Source organism: Centrocercus urophasianus, unplaced genomic scaffold, assembly GCF_019232065.1.
Source record: "Centrocercus urophasianus isolate 14NV4802_14NV808 unplaced genomic scaffold, USGS_Curo_1.0 seq_23, whole genome shotgun sequence".
Lineage (NCBI taxonomy): Eukaryota > Metazoa > Chordata > Aves > Galliformes > Phasianidae > Centrocercus > Centrocercus urophasianus.
Genome location: NW_024884789.1, coordinates 1,654,834 through 1,678,168, shown reverse-complemented (window position 1 = coordinate 1,678,168; position 23,335 = coordinate 1,654,834). Strand labels below are relative to the sequence as shown.

Genomic DNA, 23,335 nt, shown 5'->3' with positions numbered 1-23,335 from the left:
CAGAGGCAATAAATTAGCAATTTCAAGGCTTTACTTCCCCTCATGGACTAATTGCCAGAGATTATAGTATATTACGAGAGAGCAATGATACTAATGCCTAAATATGCTTCAGTGATTATAGAGCTATCCTCAATAACCAAGCTGTTTAAATGTCAATGCAAGAAAGCTCTTTATTATGAGATTAAATATTATTTTGAAGCAATGCAATAGGAATCTCCTTCCCAGGCTTCACAGCTGCAATAACACTGTCTTGGAACTATATATATTGGACAAACAGTGGGTTTTTTAACATGTATACAGTAAAGGGTCCCAAAATATTCTTGTGCTGCATACTTGAACAGCATTCCTGATAAGAAAGAGGATATTGGTACCATTTGATTTTGCATTTGTTACTTACATGCTTCTGCCTTCATCCATTTCTCTATATTAATACCTGTGTGTACCACTGGTGTGCAGACAAGATAAATTCTTGTTTCTATCAGTATAAACAAGTGGGGAATTAAAGCTCAAAGCTCTTTTATTCCTTTTTTTTTTTTTTTTTTTGTATTTAAACAGTACTGCTGTCTTGCACACTTTTTACAGTCCTAGCCCTCATGTCTAAATAAGTCTATTTATACCCAACCTGAGAGAACCCCTGGAAACTGGATGGAATCTCCAATATTCAGATTCAGATTTTGACATGGAGCAAAGAACAAAAGCGACTCTAAGCCATAACTCATATAAAAGTAAGGTCATAAAATAGAGAAAGACAGCTTCTAGCAAAGCTGTGGCAGAATATCTCCTGAAAATAACTTTTTCCTTTTGGAAGCATTGCTTCTTAAAGATAACCAGCAGATCTGCTCCATGGCCTGTTCCTGAAGTAAAGTGAAAGAAGTACTTTGCATGTGAACTTAGAGTTGAGTTTCCTTCTGTTGTTTCATCGTGGCTGATTTCTTCAGCCATTTTATATCTCATCTATAAAATATAATGGTTGTTTACCACAGAGTATCTGAGGTTCGTTCTGATGCTCAGGTAAAAGACACCTGCCATATATATTCAGAAAAGACATAAATTGCTCTATCATTTGTAACATAAAAAAAATCTTCATCTATTAAAATCACAGTGTGACTGACAAGGAACATGCTGAAAGGCCAAGAGAATTCTTTTTCTGCTCTTCTAAGCAGACAATAATCTGACATCTTTTTTGTTACATCTTGACTTAGAATGTAAGATAGGAAATGATGTATTTGTGCTTACAACAGTAACGAACTTACAATGGTGATGTTAAATAAATAACCAGCAGTAGTATGTTGACACTGCTCAAAGGAGAATTATATGGACTTACAACGGAAAGGGGAAAAGCAACCTGTGTTTTGCTGCTTTTTGAGAAAATATTATTTGAAATGAGATTAAAATCTTCTTTACTTTTCTGCAGGCGCCTTACGCCATGCCCCATTGCCCCCAGCTCCCACTCACCATGTATCCTGGCGCACACGTGCACTTCCCAGTGATGCTGTCACAATCTGCACCATTCTCACATGAGCAGGTCAGCTGGCAGCCTTCGCCATGGTACCCGGGGGGACAGGTCTCATTGCAGTACAGTCCAGCCCAGCCAGCTTTGCAGCTACATTCTCCAGACAATGGATGGCAACTAATGAAGACAAGCAGACATTAGTGAGATGTGAATGCGGAAGAAAAAAATAAAGTCTATGAACTGTAGGGACATCTCAGTAGAACATTTCAGGTGCAACGCCAGCAAGAGTTTCACCAAGAGCAGAACAAACCTGAGAACTGCTCAGGATGGTAAACACAAGCAGCCATACAAATCAGGCAATGCAGCCACGGAATATGGAGCCAAGTACCAGTCTGCTGGGTCACCTCCAAACACCTGGGACCTGTCCCTGCACCCATTACATTTATGTTTTTGTTTTCAGATCAGCGTGACTTGGGTTACTGACATGAACCACACCACAATTAAGCCCTGTGTATGCCATGCTATTTGCGTGAAATAAGCTCAGTTAAAGATGTTCACAAAACTTTACAGGAGGGAGAAGCAGAAAGGAAAGTGCTTGGAAGGGAAACGTGTCCTTTGGAAAAATACTTTTGCAGGGAATATTCAGCTATAGTGAACTGAACTGATCACTAACTGAGCCTGAGCAAGAATTTATTCAGGGCAGGAGTCAACAGGAGCCCTGAGACTAAACTTCAGCTGTGCAGGGAAAAGAGTCAGGTTCCTTTGTACGGTGAATAATGAGCATTGCTGCCCACCATGAATCCTCTGGCTTTCATTTCTATTCAGACAAATCCACACTTGTGACAGCTCATAGAGAGAGAAGTAGAAACAAAATTCACGACCATAAGACCAGGCAATGCTTGGTCCCAGTGAAGACATCTTTGGAGGTGAAATCTTGGAATAATTATTCCTTCTGCTACGAAACACTACTCACAATTTTCTCTTCTGCAAACAAAAAGAGCATCTCCCAGGTTCACTTAGGGTACTAACGTTCCCCTGCAGCAGGAAGGGGAGGCTGGAGAAGTGCTGGTGTGGGGATGTGGCTGTGTCTGGGCTGTGGGAAGGGGGAGCAGGGGCTGGGGAGGTGAGGCAGTTGATGAGAAGGTGGGAAAAAAGAGGAGAGGATAGAGAGGGATCTGAGCTTTGGCAAAGCAACACATATTGTGGGAGTGCAAGGCTTCACTGAGAGCTCAGAATGCCCCAGGGGTTGCTGCACTTCAAGACTGCACTTCAATAGTGCTGTCTGGCCCTCGGTGTGAGATGAGAAATAATACTGCCACAAGCCAGGTTTTTTTCTATCGTTCTAAGAACAAGAAAGGAGAGAGTTCTGCAAAGTGGTACCTCTCTATGGACCTACCTCCTGCTTTTCTGCTTCACAGAACCTGTTTATTTTCCTTTATGATTGTTTATTGCTATAGTTTAGTATTGCGAACGTGACTAAATAGGTTTCTTTACACCTATAAAATTAATATCCTTTATGTTAATTTTCAAGGCAGCCTCATCAAATGTAATTTTCAAGAATGTTTCTGGCTATTACTGGTACGAGAGGTTAGTCACATACTGTTGCAGCTAAGAATGATCAAATTTTGTGAGTGTCATGTGTTCCATCATAAATGGTGTTTGACTGAGTAATTAAAACAATTCATCAGCTTAACAAACTACTATCCATGAAATTCTTCTGACAAAGCAGTCCCTGAAATTATGGTTGTTCACACAGCACCTCTTAACATTTAGATGAAAATAATAAAAGCTCTTCTTTTCCCCTCTGTGTCTATTAATCATCACCTAGTAGGAGGAGAAGCTGAACATTAAAGAAATGTTTTAGGGTGAATTTTTTTTCTTTGTTTTCACTACTATTGCATGTATCATATGGTTCCACGAGAACTGCAGCTGTTTGCTAAATTAAATCTTTCAAATGTAATATATGACCGTGGCAGTTTGAATCAGTCTATAACAATTCAATTGAAAATGCTATGCTCAGTAAGAATTTCTACTCCCAGCCTGCTTTCTTCATCCAAATGGACAGCTTTTTTTGCATGGGATGCAGGCTATTTATTAAGAACTAACAATCATCCAAACATGCACTAGAATAACCAGCGTGAACCAAAGAGACTTTGCAGAAGAATCTGTGGGAAAAACGGGCATGGACTCCATAACAAGCTCCAGTAAAAGATCACATTTTCCATGTCACCTTCTATTTCCTCATAAGGTGATGAGCTAGGAAAACCCCACTGTGTTTGTGGGTTCCTGCACTCATGTAATCTTCCCCTCAAAGAAAGGACGGTTTTACCATCTGACAATTAAAGTGCCCAGATGCAGTGCTAACTTGAAGATAGCTGCAATTTAGTTGCTTAACCAAAATTCAGAAGACAGCTGTTCTATTCCTGACTCTGCCAGTGAATCTTGGCCATGTAATTCTGTATTTCATCCTTTCCATCTGTAAAATGACGCCTTTCTTCCTTTGGAAATCCTTTTAAGATCTGCAGTTGAAGTCACTAGATAGTAAGTTTTTATTACTGTTTTTAATATTCTGGTAAGTGTGAATTATTCCATTAGTTAAAGTTAGCAGAGTTATGCACCAAATATGATGCAAAATAGTGTATGAACATATATATGCATGAGTTAGGAATGTTTCTCTCCTACCATATGGGTATTCTGTAAACTTACATTCTGTGTTGTAACTACGTACCCAAACACATAACCATAGGTAGGAAATTGATCTGTTATCCATCCAAACATCTATACATCCAGCCTAGCCAGTGAACTAAAAGTTAGCTGCACTGAAATTAGTGTTAATGGTAAAGTAGTTTAAGCAAAGAATAGGACATAGAATTAGAAATGTGATTTGTGTAATTCCTCCCTTCCTGTTCTGACCGTACCTCTCCAGGTCCACAAAACATTTTGTCAGGACAGAAGGTGGCATATGTAAGGTCCATGCCACCAATGAACTGACATTAAAATACACACCTCTTAATGGATGGGCTGGGGCTTTTGGAAGGACCCCTAAAAGCAAACATACTAACATCTGCTTTCCAACTGCTGTGAGCAGAAAAGAAACCTTAATCTTGAAAGAGCCTGGCAGTATTAAGCATTAGTATTTTGCATTGAATCTTAACAATTTTTATTTCTTCAAATCTCTTGGATAACAGTAAGGAGTAGTGTAGAAAGCCTAGAATGAGTGCAAGCAGCCAAGTGTTTCTCTGGCAGTGGGCCAAGCAGAGGTGGAAACTGGAAGCTGTCCACAGCACACAACATGAGAAGGAAGTTGTTCCATGGCTGTTGCTGCAGATCAGAAGCTAACCATACGTTCCCTGGCTTTTGAGTCGCATTTGCAGTAACAAAAGATTATTATTTTTTATATTCACTAGCTGAACTGAAAAGCAGAAAGTCATTTTTGACCTTCGAATTTTTTTAAACATCTAATTTTGAGGAAACCAGTTTCCTTTCACTCCAAGGAATTTAACTTTCTTAAGGCAAATTGGGAAAAGAAACACTTCAGACAGTACAGTCTGTTCCAAATCCTGCATTTGCTTTCCACACATCTCTCAGTCAAAACAACTTCTTCCCAGTGAATTTCTCAATTTTTAGTTTACACACTAGCAGAAGTAATTTCATCTAAATAAATAGCTGTAATAACCCTTACTTAAGAGCATTTTCTCTCTTTTGGTGTCTACACTGCATTCTGTCTCCCTTACAAACTCCCTCTTGCTTTTAAAGAAGCCAAAGTGAGTCTCTCAATTCAGCACATTTACAGAGCCAACCTCATTCCAGCGCGTTCTTACTTTGGGGGCAGAACTTGTTACTTCCAAATTTTCCAATATTTAGATAATAATCAGACTGGATGATCAGGTTGGTCTCTTCAGATATTAAAATAGATAGATCTGTGAAAATAGGAAAGCTGATAGTGTCCTTCTTAACATTCCTCTCCAACCTGTTCCTCAAAGGCCCCAGAACTTACTGTTCCAGCTCTGCAATAACCACATCAGCTGAGTCAAAACCACTGACAGACAAAAAGCAAGCTTCCCTCACCTTTCAAAGGTTTATAAAATCATCCCGCACTCGTAGGTATCTCAACAAGCAGCCAACAGTTTAAATGGATAAATAGATGGCTGTCAGGAAATGAATCACTTTGGAAGACAAAAATTCAGGGGAGGAGGAGGCTGGGAAGAAAAGTGTTCTGTATGGGACAGGTTAAGCAATCAGTAAAAGATGCGTTCAGAATATGAAGTGCCTTTAGAGAAGGTCATACTCCATCAACTCTGACACTCCTCAGCTCAGAAATTGACAGTGCTCTGAGGAGCTCACTGAAAAGTGGAAAGCTGAAGTACCACGAATGAATGAAAGAACATTTAGAGATCTACAGATTCCTGATATCTCTTTGTTCCATAACAGCAGTGATAAGATGCAGGAAAAAGGGAGATTTTATCAATGGAGAGACTGGACTCATTTATTAAGGGAATAGAGATAAAATCTTAGCAGAGGATGCTGCAAGTGAAGCTGATGAACACATGATGGGACAGAAAGCATAAAAAGTATCTAACAGACAGCAGCCAGGCACAGGTCAGGCACGGGGCATGTAGGAATAACCATACATTGAGAAAAGAGCTGGGAAAGGACTCAGTGTCCCACCTGCCTGAATCCTCTTATCCTTCTGATCTCACCTTCCTTCACAGCCAGATGGTGCCAGACTGCTCCTCCAAGGAGACCTTCTGGCAAACCCCCAGAGCAGCTCCCAGGCACTCCTCTGGTCAACCCAGGATGAACCTCAAACCCACAGCCTTCCCTGCTGAAGAGACTCTTAACGAATTGAGCAGTTAGCTGAGAAACAGAAGCCAAGGTCATCCTTGGCCATGGCCTGCAGTCCTTCACTCTGGGAAAAGAGGCACACACACAGGCTTCTGCAGGCTATGAGAGGAGGGGTGAAGACACACAGTGTCAGCTACCATCTGGAAGCATATTCTTACCCTACAGTACACAACTAAAAGCTTTCAGTGAGGAGGGTTTGCAGTGTAATTACTGCAGGTCAATGTGGTGCACGCTGGCAGAGCAGTGTGACATACAGGAGTTTAGAACTTAGCTCTCTTTTCTTGAGTCATCTCCTACCCTCAGCACAACATAACACTAACCTTTTGTGTCTAATGCTCAGCTCGTGCCTCAGGGATATTATTTTTTGCAATGGTATCATGATGCACAGAATGCTCTGATGTGATAGAAGCCTGTTGTCTAGAGCTCCCTTTGAGGTGTCAAACACTTTGCATCCTTGCTGTCAAACCCAATAGAGCTGGCAGCTATCTTTCTGTAGAGGACTTGTATGATCAGAATTACAAGGCTTTTAAACAATCCATTGTGAGCTCCAACATTCAGTGAAGCAAAGCCTCACTGCTCACAGTCGAAGTTGAATTCACAAGAAAGATCACCTGTTTATTTCTAAGACAGAGACAGAGTCTATCTCAAGCACACAAACAGATTTACCTGAAGTGTTTGTGTGTGAGTGTGTGTGTGTGTGCACACAAATTAGGCAGTTTTTCTTGCATACATAATTGAGGAGGGTGTTTATACTTTAGTAAGCTACAAGATTGCAAAGTAGGTTTGTCATCATCAGCAAGACAGTCAGGTCTCCAGCCAGCAGGTTTAAAATTGAAGAATGTCCATATCAAGGGCATATTTGCTTGGGCATCACTTATCCCATCCTGCTCCAAAACCAACACAAGCCTGGATTGGCTGTGAATGCTTAACAGTATTGGAATGTAACAAGAGGAAATCAGGTGGGAGCTGAGGGGCCCAGCATCCTGCTGACATGGGAAGGACAGGTGGGCACTCCAGGCCATCAGAAAAGCTCATGGCAGCTGCTGTTTGTGTCCAGGCTCCCTTTGCTGTACATGAGGAACCTCCAAATGGCAATTCCAACAGTCAGTAAGCAAGGGGATACAAAAGGTAGCAAACAGGATAACAAAGAAAAGCCTTAAATTCTTCCTTTTTCAAGGTTCAGAAGTTATTGAAGCCTGCAAAGGGAACATAAATTCAATCTATCTCATGTTAGGTGCTCGAGTCTCTTTGTGGCTCTTAATAATGAGAACCTCAAGAATCACATCCTACAAAACAAACAAACAAACAAAAAAAAACAACAACTACAAAGGGAATAAAACACTGAGACTTGACCTTCTAAGTGAGGCTTACTCCATTTTAGGTACATTTCACTGATATTTTTCTTTCTGAACATTTCACACGTACACAAAGTGAATGAGGAACAAAACCAGGCACCCATGAGGAGAGAGGAGATGTCTATTTTGACAATCTCAGCTTCGTTACAGTTCCACAGACTGACTTGGCGATACTGATTTCAGTCTATTTATACATTGTCCTCAAGTGTTTTCAACAAGGTAATTTGCCACAAGACATGAAATGAAGCAGATCAGGCTTCATTTTGAAAGTCCTCTTGCTGTCTATAGATTTAACATGAAAAAAGAGATGGATTTGAGTGGATTTATGTATTTATATATTGATGGATTTGAGCATATTTATATATTTTGAACTTCAGGGGGACATTATCCATATTATTCTTCAATGCTCCAAAGACCGCAGCTACAGGATAAATCCACATTTCCCACTGTCTCAGATTTTGTAAAACCTTTTTAAATAGTTAATGCTCAATAGCTGGCTGGACTGAAGCTTATGGTTCCAAACCTGAGGTCATTTACATCAGAAGTTGTAAAGCAGAGAAATTGTTTATGTTCTTAATTAAATCTACAGAGAAAAGGCTGTGGGTATAGAGGGATGATTTTTTTCCCTAATGCTTTTATTTGAGCAGTCTTTGTACCAGTATATAATATGATGTGCTTACCTGAGGGTGTTGGTAATATTGCAAGGGCATCTCTTGTTGCACTTGAGGCCATAAAACCCTTCTGGACACATTCTTTCTTGACAGTGAATCCCTTTAAATCCTGGGTCACACATACATGCTCCATTCACATGGTAACACTTTGCACCGTTTTGGCAGTCACATCTTTGTGTGCACTGAAAACCAAATGTCCCAATTGGACACTCTTCTTGACACCTGCAATGAAACACATGAGACAGGACGTAAACAAATGCTGAAGTCTACTCTGCTTACGACATTTACATGAGAATGTTTTTGTTAGTGAATTAAATATAAAACCACTGCTCTTTTATTTAAGTAATACACTGTAAACTGGAATCACTGGGTGATGTGATATCTTGAGCACGTAAAGAGCTATTAACAGAAAGTGGGTTCATCTCTGTCCAATTATATACTGCAAAATTTGCATTTGTTAATATTACCTGAGTTAACAAAGTGCATTCTTGTTTCTTGGACCTCAGTATTTTCCATGCCTAGACCATAACAAATTCATAGAATCATAGAATCATAGAATCACCAAGGTTGGAAAAGACCTAAAAGATCACCCAGTCCAACCTTTCACCTATTCCCAATAGCTCCCACTAAACCATGTCCCTCAACACAACATCCAGTCTTTCCTTGAACACCCCCAGGGTCGGTGACTCCACCACCTCCCTGGGCAGTCCGTTCCAGTGCCTGACCACCCCTTCTGAAAAGTAATACTTCCTCATGTCCAGCCTGAATCTCCCCTGCCATAGCTTGAAATTCATATAGACTAAGACACTTTCTCAAAGAAAACATGACTTAATCCTTTCTGTTCACCAGAGAAGATTTTAAAATCTGTCATTCCTCCTAGAGTGACAATGAAGTCCGAAAGGAAATGTGGTCTATTGAGCAATATTAATAAAATGTAGTCCAAGCAAAGGAGAGCTTTGCTTTCCTCTTCTGCGCTGCCATTGCACCTGCTTTACAGTAACCAGGAGAAAATATACTCCTTCGTCTTTTGTCTGTATACTGAGCAACTCCAAATTTGCTTTTCATCTCTTACTCCAGGGACACTCAGTATAAAATCTCCAGACAAATCACTTTCACACTCCTTAGCATCGCAGCTCCTCCAAAATTGCCATCATTTTAAAAATTTGATAGAGAAGAAATCTGCAAATACACAGATTGTTTTAAATTACACCTTCCATGTACTGTTTTCTGCTGTTTCCCAACTGGAGACATCGTGAATTCTGCAAGAAAATCTCTTTCATTGTTCTACAGTTTAAGGTATCATAATATTTCATCCTTTAAAAAGCTCAGCTGAAGTCCTAAAGGAAGCTACTGATTCTCTGCTTGACATAATTCAGAGGTTTCAGAAACTTGCAATGAGTCAGGACTACCGTTTACATGATCCACCGTGAAATACAGATACGCCTTTTCAGTTAATAAAAAAAGAAAAAGAAGTCCAGAAAAGCCCAATTCCCTTATCGCGTGGATGCCAGGTATTGGAAATTGCCTATCAGCATTAATTTAATCCTAAGCATTGATTAAAGTGTATACAGCAAACTCAGTGGATAGAGGCAATTGTTAAATGCCTTTCTGCAGGTCATTTCACAGCTGGCAGGTGAGAGTTAATATAATGATCAGTAATAAAAGATTAATGCATGATGCAAGCCAGGCAAAACTGCAATAAACACAGTCAGTATATAAGGAGAGAATTACTACTGCAGCTTCAGATTACTACATTTTGCTAAAAATAAATGAACAAAGCCAAAGGCTGAGCTGGTGATTTAATTGCAGCAAGCATCAACACGGTTGCTAGTTACACAATCCAGGTTCAGGAGTTCATCTGAGACCCACAGAGAGGAGCCTGTGGCAAACAGGAAGGGAGAGAGCCCAGTGCTGGCTGCTGGCCCTGCTGCTCTCAGGGCAGTTCAGCTGCAAAGGAAACAACCAGCAAAGAATGGGTAACCTCAGGACTGGAACACTTACAGCAAGTGAAATGCAATGAAGAACGTATTAACATGCCTTATGCCTCCATTGCTGTGCACAGCTCTACCAGTTAGCAGGAGAGCACTGTACTCAATGGGATGAATACGTAGTCAATAGTGCACTATATCATTCTATATTTATAGCAGATGAAGCATTACCTAGCAGGGAGAAAAGCATCTGGAAATGAAATATTGACAACCTAATCCATTTACATAATTAGCCTTTTTCTACTAGCAATTTAACCAACTTATTTATTTGGAGATCAAGCAGCTACTGCTAATGAATTTTATACAAAGAATACTAATAACAACTCCTCTGGAACATAAGAATAATCACAGCAGGAATTAGCTTTCTACTTGAACATCTTTCCTTTGCAACATATCAATCTAATGTGTCCATAGCACCATTAACAACCAGATACATTGTTCAATTAAATTACAAAATGAGCTGCTAAGCTCTAGTTATGTTTCTTGTTTAATTTACGTTGGTTTCTGGCTATCTGGGGAGATTTGTATTATAATATCCACTGAACTTTAATACGTACTATAATTATTTGGGTTTGGATAGGATAATATGGCTGTCACCTGTAGAATTAATGGAAGCAATTTTACAAAATATTAAACATAAGACAGCTTGCTAACAGATGAACTTAGTATATGCACCTACATTTTTTTTAGATAATTCCTTTTTGCTGAATAATGCTGTTAAATTTTTAAGGTTCTGTTTGTTTTCATAACAGTGATCACATTTACGTAGCACAGACAAAGATTAAAAGCCATCCAAAAAACACTAGCCTGCAAACCACTGTTCTGTTTATAAAAGACACAGATACAAACACAACAACAAAAGAATAAGTTTGCTCATGCTGTTGTAACAAATGTGGCATTCATTCTGTTAAGACTCACTCTTTAAGCTCTATGGCAGTTCACAAAACAAAGCTAAAACAGTATGTTCACTTTTCCAGTCAGCCATTCAATTCCCCATCCCCAGCTTCTAACTGTGTTCTGCTATTATCCCTTTCCAGTTTGCAAAGCACACATTTGCATGACACATTCTGTCATTTCAGCACAGAGCTGCCTGCAGTTATTAATAGTGATGGCAATTTATAAGATATTTAGTGTGTTGCCTCTTCCTGGAAAATAGGTGGGGAATAAAGTGTTGCAATTACACTTACACAGACCTTTATGACCATTGCATCGCCACAAATATTTATCCAACTACAAGTTATTATCTCCTGCACAAGACGAACCATGATTTTGTACAGTACTCACTGCCAATTAAACAGGATAATAGTAGATAGTGTTTACCTTTTTATTGTGGTTATTCACAAAATCTGTTATTACTAAGAAATATTTTCCAGGGCCATGCAGAACTTCAAAGAAAACATTATTTTGTTGTGCAGAGGCATTCTCCTGCTGCACTTGCAATTATGCTGTGACACTGCAATGATTACATGAGACCCAGAAAATAAAAGAGACTGTAAACTCAAATGCTGCTGACTAATCCATCCCATTGTCCGTGCCGTGCAAGCACACAACTCAGGAAAGCAATCTAGATTTCTTTAAGACTTTGTGCCTGCTCCTGCCTCTCTGAAATCAATGGGCAATGTCCCATCTGCAGGCTGCAGCTGCCAGCAAGGCATGTGCACACACACCTGCTCACAACAGCCCTTACAGGCAATGGGCTGTCACAACCCAAGTGATTGCAATGGGCCCAACGTTCACTTCCCTGAATAAAGGCTGAGACAAACATGCCTCAGGCTCCCAAGAACCCAATGGTGGTGATTTCTAGGTTAATGTCAGCTTCACCAGCTCTCAGGACTGTCTTTGCTTTACTTCCCTCTGCTCTCACTTGTTTTTCCATATGGAAAGATAGCAGCAGAAATGGCACCTGCATTTCTGCACTCTGACTTCTCCCTTCACTCCATCTTTTACTCTCCTGCTCCAGGAGAGGGCAGGTGAGCTACTTCTAAAGGTTTTGCTTGGGTACAGGTTCCCTGGGACAGCTTCTTGCCTTGGCTTCAGCTGGCCATGCTTTATTTTCTGCCTCCCTGCTTTGCTCTGTTTTACCACAGCACACCTCTCCAGAGTCCTAACATCTACCACTTTTCTCCAAGCCCAGATCTGAAGAGCCCACTCGCCCTTTGCTCAAAATGGTTCCTGGCAGTTCTGCCCTGTAGTGCCTCCTCTACCCCTTCACTTTCTGAGACTCCTCCTCCAGGCCCTCTCTAAGGAAGATGTACTATAAGAACTTCTGCTTTTGGCAAGAGACAGAACTGTGTCGTCTGATGTCTTTTTGCCATCTCTTTCCCCAGTGGTCCTTTGTCTGTTCTTTTTGCTGGAGTACATCTAAGTGTTGCAGAAAGTATGGCAATTCCATCACTGCTGTTTCCCCATGCCACACTCCTGTAACAGAGCCAGCTCTTCTGCTGCATGTCCTCCCTCGTGGCTGGAGGCTATATTGGCAGCTGAGCAAAGAAGCTGGCTCAGCTACAGGCTGCTGGCTGGAGGCTCCTGACAGCTCTAATGCTGTCGATTCACCTATGGCCAAAAATCAATCTAGGTCTGCAGCAACCAGATGAGGAGACCTCCAGCCAGAGAGCCAGAACTGAGGAACTGAGGATGGCTTGTGACTGAAGTGTGGTCAGCAGTGGAAGTGTTCAGGCTGTACAGCTGCTTCTTCAAGTGGAATTATCTCCAAAAGTTGAGAAAGCTTCAGTTAGTCATACACAGTGCTCTCACAGTATATCCCAGGGATCTTGAAATCACTTCACTCTTCAGAGCCCCTTGCCAATTCCCATTGTCAATAAAATGGATACAAGGAGCATCCACATTTGCTGGGACAGAATGTGGCCTTCTGAACCCCAGAGCATGTTTGTTTGCTGTAAAGACCTGCTGATTATGCAGTGAGGCAAGAAATAAGAAATTCCTGTTCTCTGCTGCATGGAAGTATAATTTTAGCAAATATCAGCATAGCAGTACTAGCTCATTCTAGCTAGTAACAGAAAGGAAGATACAGGACAAAGGGCTTTAGCATAGGAAACATTAGTGGGCTGTGCCCAGGGTCTCTGTCATCCCAGTGACACAGTTCAATCCCAAGTGAAAGCTGCATGTGAAAGCTTGCTCAGCTACAATTTCCTCACTACCATTAGCCCTACTGGCAGGATTAGCTGGAGGGCTAAGCCAATGCATGTCAAGATCCCACCTTGACTTTGCTGTGCAGTCATTTTGCTAAACCTGTGACACCTCTGAAAAGCAACATTATCATCTTAGAGTGATTTGTGGATGAAGCCATTCGTTTATAAATGTTGAGGATTTATCACCCTTTGTTGGTGCCTGAGATGGATCAGTGCTGCAGCAGCGTAGAGGGGCTGACGGAAACATTAAACTGCTGCATTGCTTACTCTTGAGGATATTAATTTGTATAAATATAGTTCATTTACATATCTTGTAAACATGTAATGCTCTCTATTAAATTTATCACTGTAAATATCTAAATTAAATTTAATCCATTAAATTTTAAAAGTTATATTAAAAAAACAGTGAATGGAAAGCATTGCCAATAAAAGGTAATAACATTGCCACATTTATAATACTTGAACTGCTGCAGAAGGATGAACCTAATAGCAGCAACAGGAACATAACACTGTTTTTTCAAGAGTAAGATTGCTCTAGCAGAGATACAAATATTGCCAATTCTTGGTTAAAAGTAAAGACTTTGAGGGTTTGATTCTTACCTGTCTCCAATATAGCCAGGTGTACAAATGCATTTTCCTGTCACGGGATCACAGTGTCCTCCGTTGTGGCACGGACAGTCCTGGCTGCAATTAATTCCAAATGTCCCAGGAGGACATGGCTGTGCACACACCAACCCCTGGTAAGTTTGCAGAAAGAGCAGTATTTTTAGTCAACAGTCACAATGTAATGAACTCCAATACAAAGGGTGAATATTTATTGTTCTTCTTGCTACATCTAAGTGTACTGAAGATATTTTTTTCTGTTTAAGACGGCCTAAGACAGTCTCAGCTGCTGAAATAAATGTCTGTCTGCCCTACTTCCAGAGGGATTCTCCTCCCCACTGTACAGTCACTGACAGTCCCCGTCCTTGGATCTCCACTGCACACTGTGCTTGGGGCATCAGGATATACCATGCCCTTTGAATAAAGACAGGGCTTCTTAGGAAAGGCCAAGGACAACCAGAGAAGGCTACAAAGCTGCATATGGACTGGTGATTTTAGGTGAAATAGAGTCTGAGAAGATGCTGGACCTGCCCTGGGTGTCTCAAAGTGAATGTTTGGGAGGAGGGGGATTGTTGGAGAGGCTGCACCGAAAGTAAAGACAAGACAGTCACTCTTTGTGCACTCTGGCACTGCTCATCAGGAAAAGCAATCAGGGCAGGCCTTTCTCCAGCTGGTTGTTCCCAACACAAAGAATGCTTTCCATGGGTATTGCCTTTGCAGCACTTATCTGCCAAATTCAGCCGGTTTTCCCCCAGGTATCACACAACACCCCCTGCCAAGTGTCAAGGTCTCGCAAGGATTTCCTTATAGACTTTCTTAGAAGTTGAATGAATTTTTTTGTTTGTTTGTTTTTTTGCTTTTTTTTTTTTTTTTTTTTGTACTTTAATGCAAGCAAACATAAAATCTGAGGCTGGCATCCAGCTAAGTAATGTCAGCCAAAACAATTCTGGCAGTGCAAGATCTGAGGACTGGGCCCTCTAATGGAAAACTTTTGGCCACTGTAGCAAATAGAGTTGCTGCCAGTGCTGTGCACAGTGCAAAGCATTGGACAGAAATGTTTTTTCTCCCCCTATTATTCTGTTTTAATCTCCCAGAAGTCTTATTTCCCTAACCAAGCCTCAGGGGCTCTGAGTTTTGAAAAGAAACTCATATTAGACAAAACCCATACAAAATATAATACAGGAGCATTAATGGCTGCTGTCAGTCCTTGGGCTCTCCCTCAGCACAGTCTGGAAAGTTTAGCAATATCAACAGCCCCAAAGTGGATAGGCTACTCTTCAGTGCAGTCATTAAGTAGATGCTTCAAGCCTTTCTCAGCCAGTGATAGGTGGCTCCTTGGCTGTAAAATAGACAGGTTGGCCTCAGTTCAAGAACACTCAGATTACAGTGTTAAAAACTTGGTGTCTCCGGGCTTAAGTAATACACACCACTATATATCTGAAAATGTAAGCATCCATTTATCTTGATAATAAATACTTTCCCTCTTCACATCTCAAACGGAACAGGATTTCTATCAACAAATGATGAGAAAGCAATACTCTTTGATGCATTCCCTTGGAGCCCAGAGAATCTTTAGGCATACTTTTTGCATTAATATGTACTAAGGGAATCCAAAGCATCCCTCTCTGGAGGATCAAATGTCAGACCAATATTTCCTGCTGCTTATACATCTAATCCACAAACTTCACCCCATCAGCAGCTTTTTTTAAGGCCCCGATCACATCAACTTTTGCTTTTGACATTGCATGCTGTATTATTACAATTTTTGCAGCACAGGTAAGAATTTTTCAGATCTACTGTCTCTTCTTCACCCCTCTGTTCCATGTTAAAAATCCATGACAGAAAGAAAACAGGCATAGTCACTTCATTAAGTGCAGTTGTGAATGGGAAAGAAGCAATTAGCAGAATATGTTATACATGGCAACACGATGCAGAGCTTTGAGAATGGGACCTGGGATCAAACAGGGCGTGTTGCTGGTGATAAATGTTTTGTCATGCAAGGAAAGATTGCTGCCTCCCTGAGCGTGGAAATCTGGTCCTTCAAAAGTGCTTCCGAGAAGCATTGTAAAAACCTGTATTTTATTTCCCTCCCCACTTCCTGAGAGTGCTTGCAGGATTTAATACTGCAAATGAGAAATACGTATAGAATTAAGGTTGTAAATAGTTGATGAGGCCCTAAAGCAGCCACCCACTAACTCCCAGCCCCCAATATGCATAAGTGGAAAAACTCCATCGTTGTAGTGTGCAAGAAGCCACATTTCGTTGACTCATTCACCACCACTCTCTTGGTAAGAAACCCATGAGACAATGAAATCTCGTGGGACACAGTTGGTATAACTTGCTATGCTTCTAGGAGAGTCTGCACTGGGTGGGAGAAATCAGGAGGAAAGGAATATTACCAGTAATGAAAGAACCAGGCTTTGAAGATGGCAGACCCGAGGAAGAACCTAAGAGCCCCAGAACTTCATCCTTTTCACTGCCTACCTTTCCATATCCCATAGCCAACCAAGTCCCTAAGGGAACTGAGCTGCTGTTAATAAATCTACCCGAGGAAAGGATAATAGCCACAGCTCTTCCAGCAGCAATAAAATCCAAGTGGATTTGCACTTCTATAAATCCAGAGAGAATTCTCTACTTCCAATATGATGGTATATTCAATACATACATGCATTCTCAAGCCTGAAAATCAGCAAGTAAAATTCCAGATGTCAAAGACTATCGATGGTGTGAAGTAAAGTGAATGTTCCCATCTCTCGCTCATTTACAGCTCACTTGTGTCTCACTTCACAAACCGTTCCAACCAACAAGAGTTAAAACTGTAGCATGAAAAAATATTTTTCTCTCTCTGCGTACTGAATTACCAACTTTTCATTAAAACCCTGGAGAGACACTTTATACTTAAAATCTCAACATTTACAAGCTGAGTGCTTTTACTTATAATTTCAGCTTCTTCCCCCGGAATACTTGATCTCTCTTTTCAACTTTCAGTTAGACTTGTTTCAGACATCAATTGTTAACTCTGGGTTTTCTCTGGGGACCGAGCAGCCAACAAAACAGTTTTCAGGAAAGTCTCTCTTGGACACTAAAAATGCAGAGGAGAAACTCCAAGCTGTAAGGAACGGGTAAAAACTGGCCCAGAATACACGACCACTTTTGTTGTACAGCCCCAGTGCTGTGGTCCTTCTTCAGGATCTATGCTGCATCCTAAAAGACATCTAAAAACTTCCTGCTCTATTCTGACATTCTCTAATCTCTTCGGTGATTTTGTAAATTTGCAAAAGTCTAAAAATAAAAAGAGAGAGATAATTCCTGATAAAATACAAGTGAGGAAGAGTACAGAAAAATAGCTCTGATCCTCAAAAATATTGGCATGCAGCTGACAAGGGAGGCAGAAAAATTGACCCTAAAATGACATTTTAATGTAAATCACTTTAGTAATTAGTCCTTAGACAAACAGCTAGAGTGGGCTGACTGGCCCCCAAAATATTTGGTTTGCTTACCTACTGCATTAGCTCCAATACCCTAGGAAAGAACCTCCACCAAATGCCAATTCAGGGCAAGGTGCCGTTGTTCTTTATTTAGTTTCTGAAAAGTTCTGTTTTGTTATTTGAAATGCTTCTTGAGAAGCTAAATGGAGGCACATTTGCTGTACTAATCTAAAGGAACATAAACATCTCTCAGTCCACAGACATTTTAATGTGTATAAGGCCCATAACAGAAGCTACAGTTATATGATGACATCAGGATCTTCCTTGTATTAAAATAAAAAGCCACAGTACTTGCATGCATTAAAATCCAGCAAGATTGCCAAGAAACTAATTGTCCGGTATGGGAAAAATGCCAGGAGACTTAGCACAGCTAAATGGTATGTAGGCCTGTGAGACTTGGCAAACCCCAAGAGAGTTAATTATCACATTATTGATAAAGTTAAGGACTTTTAAAATGTTTGGCCTTGCTTTCTTGACATGGAGGATTAAAGGTTAGGGTAATTTGCTCTCTCCAGGGTAACCTCTGATGCAAGCAAATCTACTGCAATCAAAGGAAATTTTGCCTGAGTAAGGACTGGATGCTGAACTGGTCTTTGTCTCCCTGCATACATTCCTTCTGCTTTAAAGACACCCTGAGCCACTGCATTCTCCTTGACTTCTCTCTCTCCCTTTCTCCTGAAAGGGAAACCATACGGTGCTTTTGACAATGCTGAGATGGGCTTTGAGCCTTCTGTTCCATGTGACCCATGTGAGGGCAGTGTCTAACAGTGCAGGGATAATTCAAAGAACTGCAGAGGCCATTTTTCCTCTCTTCTTCTCCCACGCAGAAGAATAGTTTTAATTTGGTTGTTTAACTCTTTTGAAGTAGCTACCAAACAAAGGCTGGTGGCCTAAATGCTGTGCACACAGAACAAAGGAGGCTCCAGTTTCAGAACTGTGGGATCCTCGTGGCAAGAAATAGAATATATATACCATAAGCACGAAGGGTGGGCATCTGCTTAGACAGGAAGCAATTTACTCCCCGTTCCAAGCTCTAAGTGAAGAACTGCCATACCGTCCATCCAGCAGGACAGGAGCACTCCCCAGTGATGTGGTGGCAGACCCCTCCGTTCTGGCATGGGCAGCGCAACTCACACTGAGCTCCGTGGCTCCCGGGGGGACAGCGCTCTTCACAGCTTTGTGAGAGAGGAGAAACAAGAACCAAAGGGGTCATTTGAGAACACAGTTACATTTGGGAACAAGAGGAAAATCCACAACACGGGTCATAATGAGAGTGAAACTTGAGTAAGCCTCAGCTAGCACTGCCAATTAGCCATTATTCCCATTATTTCTGCTGGGGTTGTTTATGTGCCAGGGATCCAGTGCTGTAAGGCTGATGCATGTGTGCAATCTTTATGCATACACCAAATTCCACCTATTTCAACAAGATAACTCTCATATCTCTGACAGTACTCTAAGTTTTTCTAATATGTGGCTGTTCTCTGATGAGGATGTTCATGCAAGTACTTACTGCTGAGAACAGACATACTAATGTCAATGGGACCAGTCCTAATAGTACGTGTAACATTTAGCAGTGAGTGCTTCCAGGACTGAGGTCATAAGGCTATGATGAAATCAGGTACTAAAAAAAATATTCAAAAAGTATATAACTTATTTACGAGGTTTAATATTGCCTTTATTTTTTACTTCCTTCATGCAGGCCAACAACTGTTATTAGACTGCAGAAATATTAAGTCACCTGTAATAGATCTCCAGCCAAATTCAGTGAGTAAATCATCTTTTCCCTTTAAATAATTTTGAAAAGCGTAATTACTTCTGAAACTACTCAAAGATCTCTAATGAGTACTGATGTTACACTGTGGGCAATTTTAAACAAGGAACTATTTCTTGCTGTCCTAAAATTAATATGCAGATTTTGTGAATCCTACTGGTAAACTTTGTGTGGTATTTGGGGATTTAGCTACATGATTCTCGTTAAAGTTAATAGGAATCACACCACTAAATCCCTCCTCACTACACTAAAAATTTACCCCCTAGATAGTAAGCTCATATAGTTACCAGTAGTGCTTCCTCTGCTAGATAGAAAGCCAAATAAACTGGGGATGGTAAGTCCCATTTGATACTGCTCTGGATTGCTAACGAGTAGAAAAGCTCAAATGCTTAAAAAAACTGAACTGTAATTTGGGTTGTACTCACACACTGAAATTAGGAGCAACTACTGCTGTTGTACCTACAGTTGCTGGGAAATGTCATGGCGTTTTAAGTTCATTTTAGCAGTAAGTTTTATTTTGGTATGCAGACAGGTATAATTAGCAGCAAATAACACATATTTCCTTTATTTAGCCTCTCTGAAATTCGGTCATCTGACTTCTGCAAAGGAAAGTGCATAATATAAAGACTGTGCAAATTCTGCTATTTGCTCATTGCATTCATAGCAGCCAAAGCAACGCCGTTAAACAACGCAGGGTAAAGCAGACCCTTCACTGAACTTACAACACCCCCGTGTATCCAGGAGCACAGTGACATTCTCCCGTCTCGTGGTCGCAGGTCGCTCCGTTGTGACACTGGCACTGGAACTGGCAGCCCTTGCCGTAGCTCCCGGGCTCGCAGAGCTCCTCGCAGCGCCAGCCCTGGTATCCATCTGCACAGACACAGGCACCTGTGATGGGGTTGCAGAGGGCCTCGTTCTGGCACTGGCACCGGTTGCTGCAGTGGGGTCCCCAGTGATCGCTATCGCAACCTGTAAAACATGGAGCAGGACGGTAGGTGTGTGGCACAACCACCCTGCTGCAGCCGAGCGCCCTTGGCAAGTGGGCAAAGAGACGTTAACAGAAAGCAGCATCTTTCTAAAGAGCCCTCAAACCTTCTAAACCCAACCCCTGAACCAGCAATGCACTTCAGCATGCAAGGAGACAGCAGCTACAGTTATATACCTAGATTTGAGGACTTGTTTAACACCTTTATAGGATCAGAACTTAAATCTTTTAATATCCTGTTTCTTAGTGCCCTTAGATAGCTGGAAGGAATGAATTTATAGTGGAATTAGATGCAGAGGATCACATCCTGACTACAGTGCAGTCAACGGCAGGTAGAACTGCCAAGCAAAACCTGTAGATTTAATAATGTCATCAAATATTGTTTCTTTGCTCTGTTCCCTTGAGATAATAAATATCATCTAAAGAAGCATATCTCCTTCGATGGTGTTGGGTTTCGTTTTCTCCTGGAGTAAAGAGATAGCAGGGCAGAAAACAACACTGGAGTCAGAATTTCTTAACCCAGACTAAGGGATGAAGATATGGAGTGTGTACACCAGGTAATTCGGGTGCCATTAACAGCATGTACCAGCACTAGAGAAGGGCTCCCAAGGCTATAGCAATTGACATGGAGGGCAGATTCTCTACAGAGCGCATTAAGGCACAGTGAGAACCATTCACACAGCAATCCTGCCTGATCATATCCAAGATGAGAGGGAAATCAGACTACAGAAGCAGCTTGATCCTGATTTGCTATAGAAACAGTAATCAGCACCTGCAAAAAACGTGTAATATTTATGCATATATAGCTCTAACCAAACAGCCAGGGGTTAAAGCTTCCTCCATAAGTGGTCAGGAAAAAAACAAGGTTTTCTTTTCGAGTCTTACCCTGCACTTCCCAACCTGTCAGTACAGTGGTGCCTGCTGCTCAAAATGCAGCTACTGGCAGAACTGCTTCTAAAGACTCAGTTACAGACCACGCTCCCAGTACAGCTGGGAACAAGAGCTGGCTTCAATTATATTGGCAGAAACTCTTCTGCCAGTGTAAAATCCTCTGCCATGCAGGAAATGAGTGTGTAATCCCATCGACATAGCTGTCTTCACAAACTCTTTTACTTGCAAACATGTAAACTAATCCCCAAGTGACACACTGCTTCTTGGAGCTGGATGGCCATTTCTGGACTTAGCAATGCAAATACAAACACCATAGAGGCCAGAAGCTTGTGTCTGAGAAATTTCTTCCACAGCATGTACTTATAAACCCACAGAGGACAACGGTATTTCTCAGTTAATTCTGGCAAGCTTTTTGTCCTTATTCTTCTTGAGAAGTCAGCCATTGGTCAGTCTGAAGATACTTAGCAGAAAAGGAATAGGAGATTCCACTCAACTAGCACTGCTGATCATCAATTCACAAGTTTGTGCTTCCTGAGCAACACCGTCAAAGACCAAAGTAAACCCACGAAGAGACAATCGCAGAGCTTCCAGGAGGACCCGCAGGGGTTTGTAGATGTGCATGTGGCTTTGTGTCCTGCCGAAAGCAGTGTGTGCAGCATGCTTCTGTACACAGCCCTGCGAGGCAGTTCACTCCTTTGCCTCATTTCTCCCACTGCCAGGGATGATAGTTTCTCCCTAACATCACTGGGAGCCAAGCAAACAAAATCTTACTCTTTAAGAGTCTTAAATTATTACCGTGAATCTGTGAAAGAGGCGATCTATCTTTATTTCCCACAGACACTTGGTAAGACTCTGTAAGCCCTCTGGGGCAGGAAGCAAATCTGCTGGAGCTGATGGGGTTTCCCTGCAATTTCCATTCCAGAAATACCGATCTGTTTTGTGCAGAACTTGAAAATCAAGGGATGCAGCTCTGCACCTCCACAAAGGGCAAGCACCTGGAGCTTACAAGCGTGGGCAGCTTCCTTTAGAGTGGGGAAGTGAAGCGCAGGAATCAAAGCTGACCCTTCCTGATCCAGGGACGTGATGCTCCCCTCACCTCAGCCAGCCATAGAGCCCTGACAGGCAGCTGCTCTGGGCTGACATAACTCCAAGGGCAATTAACTGGCATAACACAAACAATAACTCTCATTAGAAGACGTGCGCTATTTCTTTGTCTTCCATACTGCAGATAAATACTCCAACTATCAGACTTGTCTGCTTGGTTTGTGTTTTTCACTTTGAAAGGAAGTGAAATGTTTTGTAAGATGGGAAAAATATTTCCCAGCATCAGCTCAAGCATCTCATTTAGCTTTTACAGTGTCTGCCCCAAACACAACTCCATTTGTAAGCCATTTCTTTGAACACTTATTTACTATTTATTTTGGTCACATGCTTGCTTTCTTCCTGCACCAAATTTCATTCCATGATCTAAGCAAGAGGAAGAACAAAATGTTCCAAGAAAGAGCAGAAATTCCTCTAACTGGTTGTAAAATCTTTAAAAAAAATCGAAAACAAACTAACAAACAAACAAACAAAAAAAAAAAACCCCAACAAATCTGGATAACAGAAGAAGCCTGCAATGACCAGAAAACTAGCTGACAAACAGCATTTCCAAAGGCTTCTAAGTACAAGACATCAGTGAGCACACGTTGCACCATTCAGTATGTTTAGCCCAAAGTAGCTAGCCAAAATGTTTTAATTATCTGTGAAATAAAACAGCTTGGCATACCAGATAGCTTCTAAGAATGTGAATTTCATGGGGATTTATTAGTGAGAGAACATAAAATGAGGATTAAAGTACTTCTGAGTGCTCATGGAAGACACAGAAAAAAACAGAACTAAAAGAAGGGGCTTTTACTGTGTCACATTTACAATGCCTGATACTGGTAGACTCCTTTTTATGTTCCTAAAACTGCAAGCACACTTTGACTGCAGCTCTCTGAACAGTTAAAAACCCAAACCATAGCACTGGTGTACAACCAGGGCTAACATCCCATTTTCTCTCTAGTGATGGGATCATATCAACGCAGTGATGGGTTGCCCCTTCTAGATTTAAGTCTTTACCTCAGATGATAAAGATTTTCTGCTTTAGCTGTC

General features: G+C 41.2%; 1 protein-coding gene across 7 annotated transcripts in view; it reads right to left on the bottom strand.

The window, feature by feature from the left end:
• MEGF11 (multiple EGF like domains 11) overlaps positions 1–23,335 on the bottom strand; it is a 193,223-nt gene that overhangs the window by 69,196 nt on the left and 100,692 nt on the right. For all 7 annotated transcript variants that reach the window (XR_006169805.1, XM_042823968.1, XM_042823963.1 and 4 more), the window contains exons 6-10: positions 20,046–20,292; positions 18,607–18,727; positions 14,062–14,198; positions 8,334–8,546; positions 1,456–1,630 (exon numbers count right to left, since the gene is read on the bottom strand). Coding sequence is in view for 6 of the 7 variants with exons in the window: in XM_042823968.1 (XP_042679902.1) it covers positions 1,456–1,630; positions 8,334–8,546; positions 14,062–14,198; positions 18,607–18,727; positions 20,046–20,292 (893 nt within the window). In the remaining variant the exon portion in view is untranslated. The remainder of the gene's footprint in view (positions 1–1,455; positions 1,631–8,333; positions 8,547–14,061; positions 14,199–18,606; positions 18,728–20,045; positions 20,293–23,335) is intronic.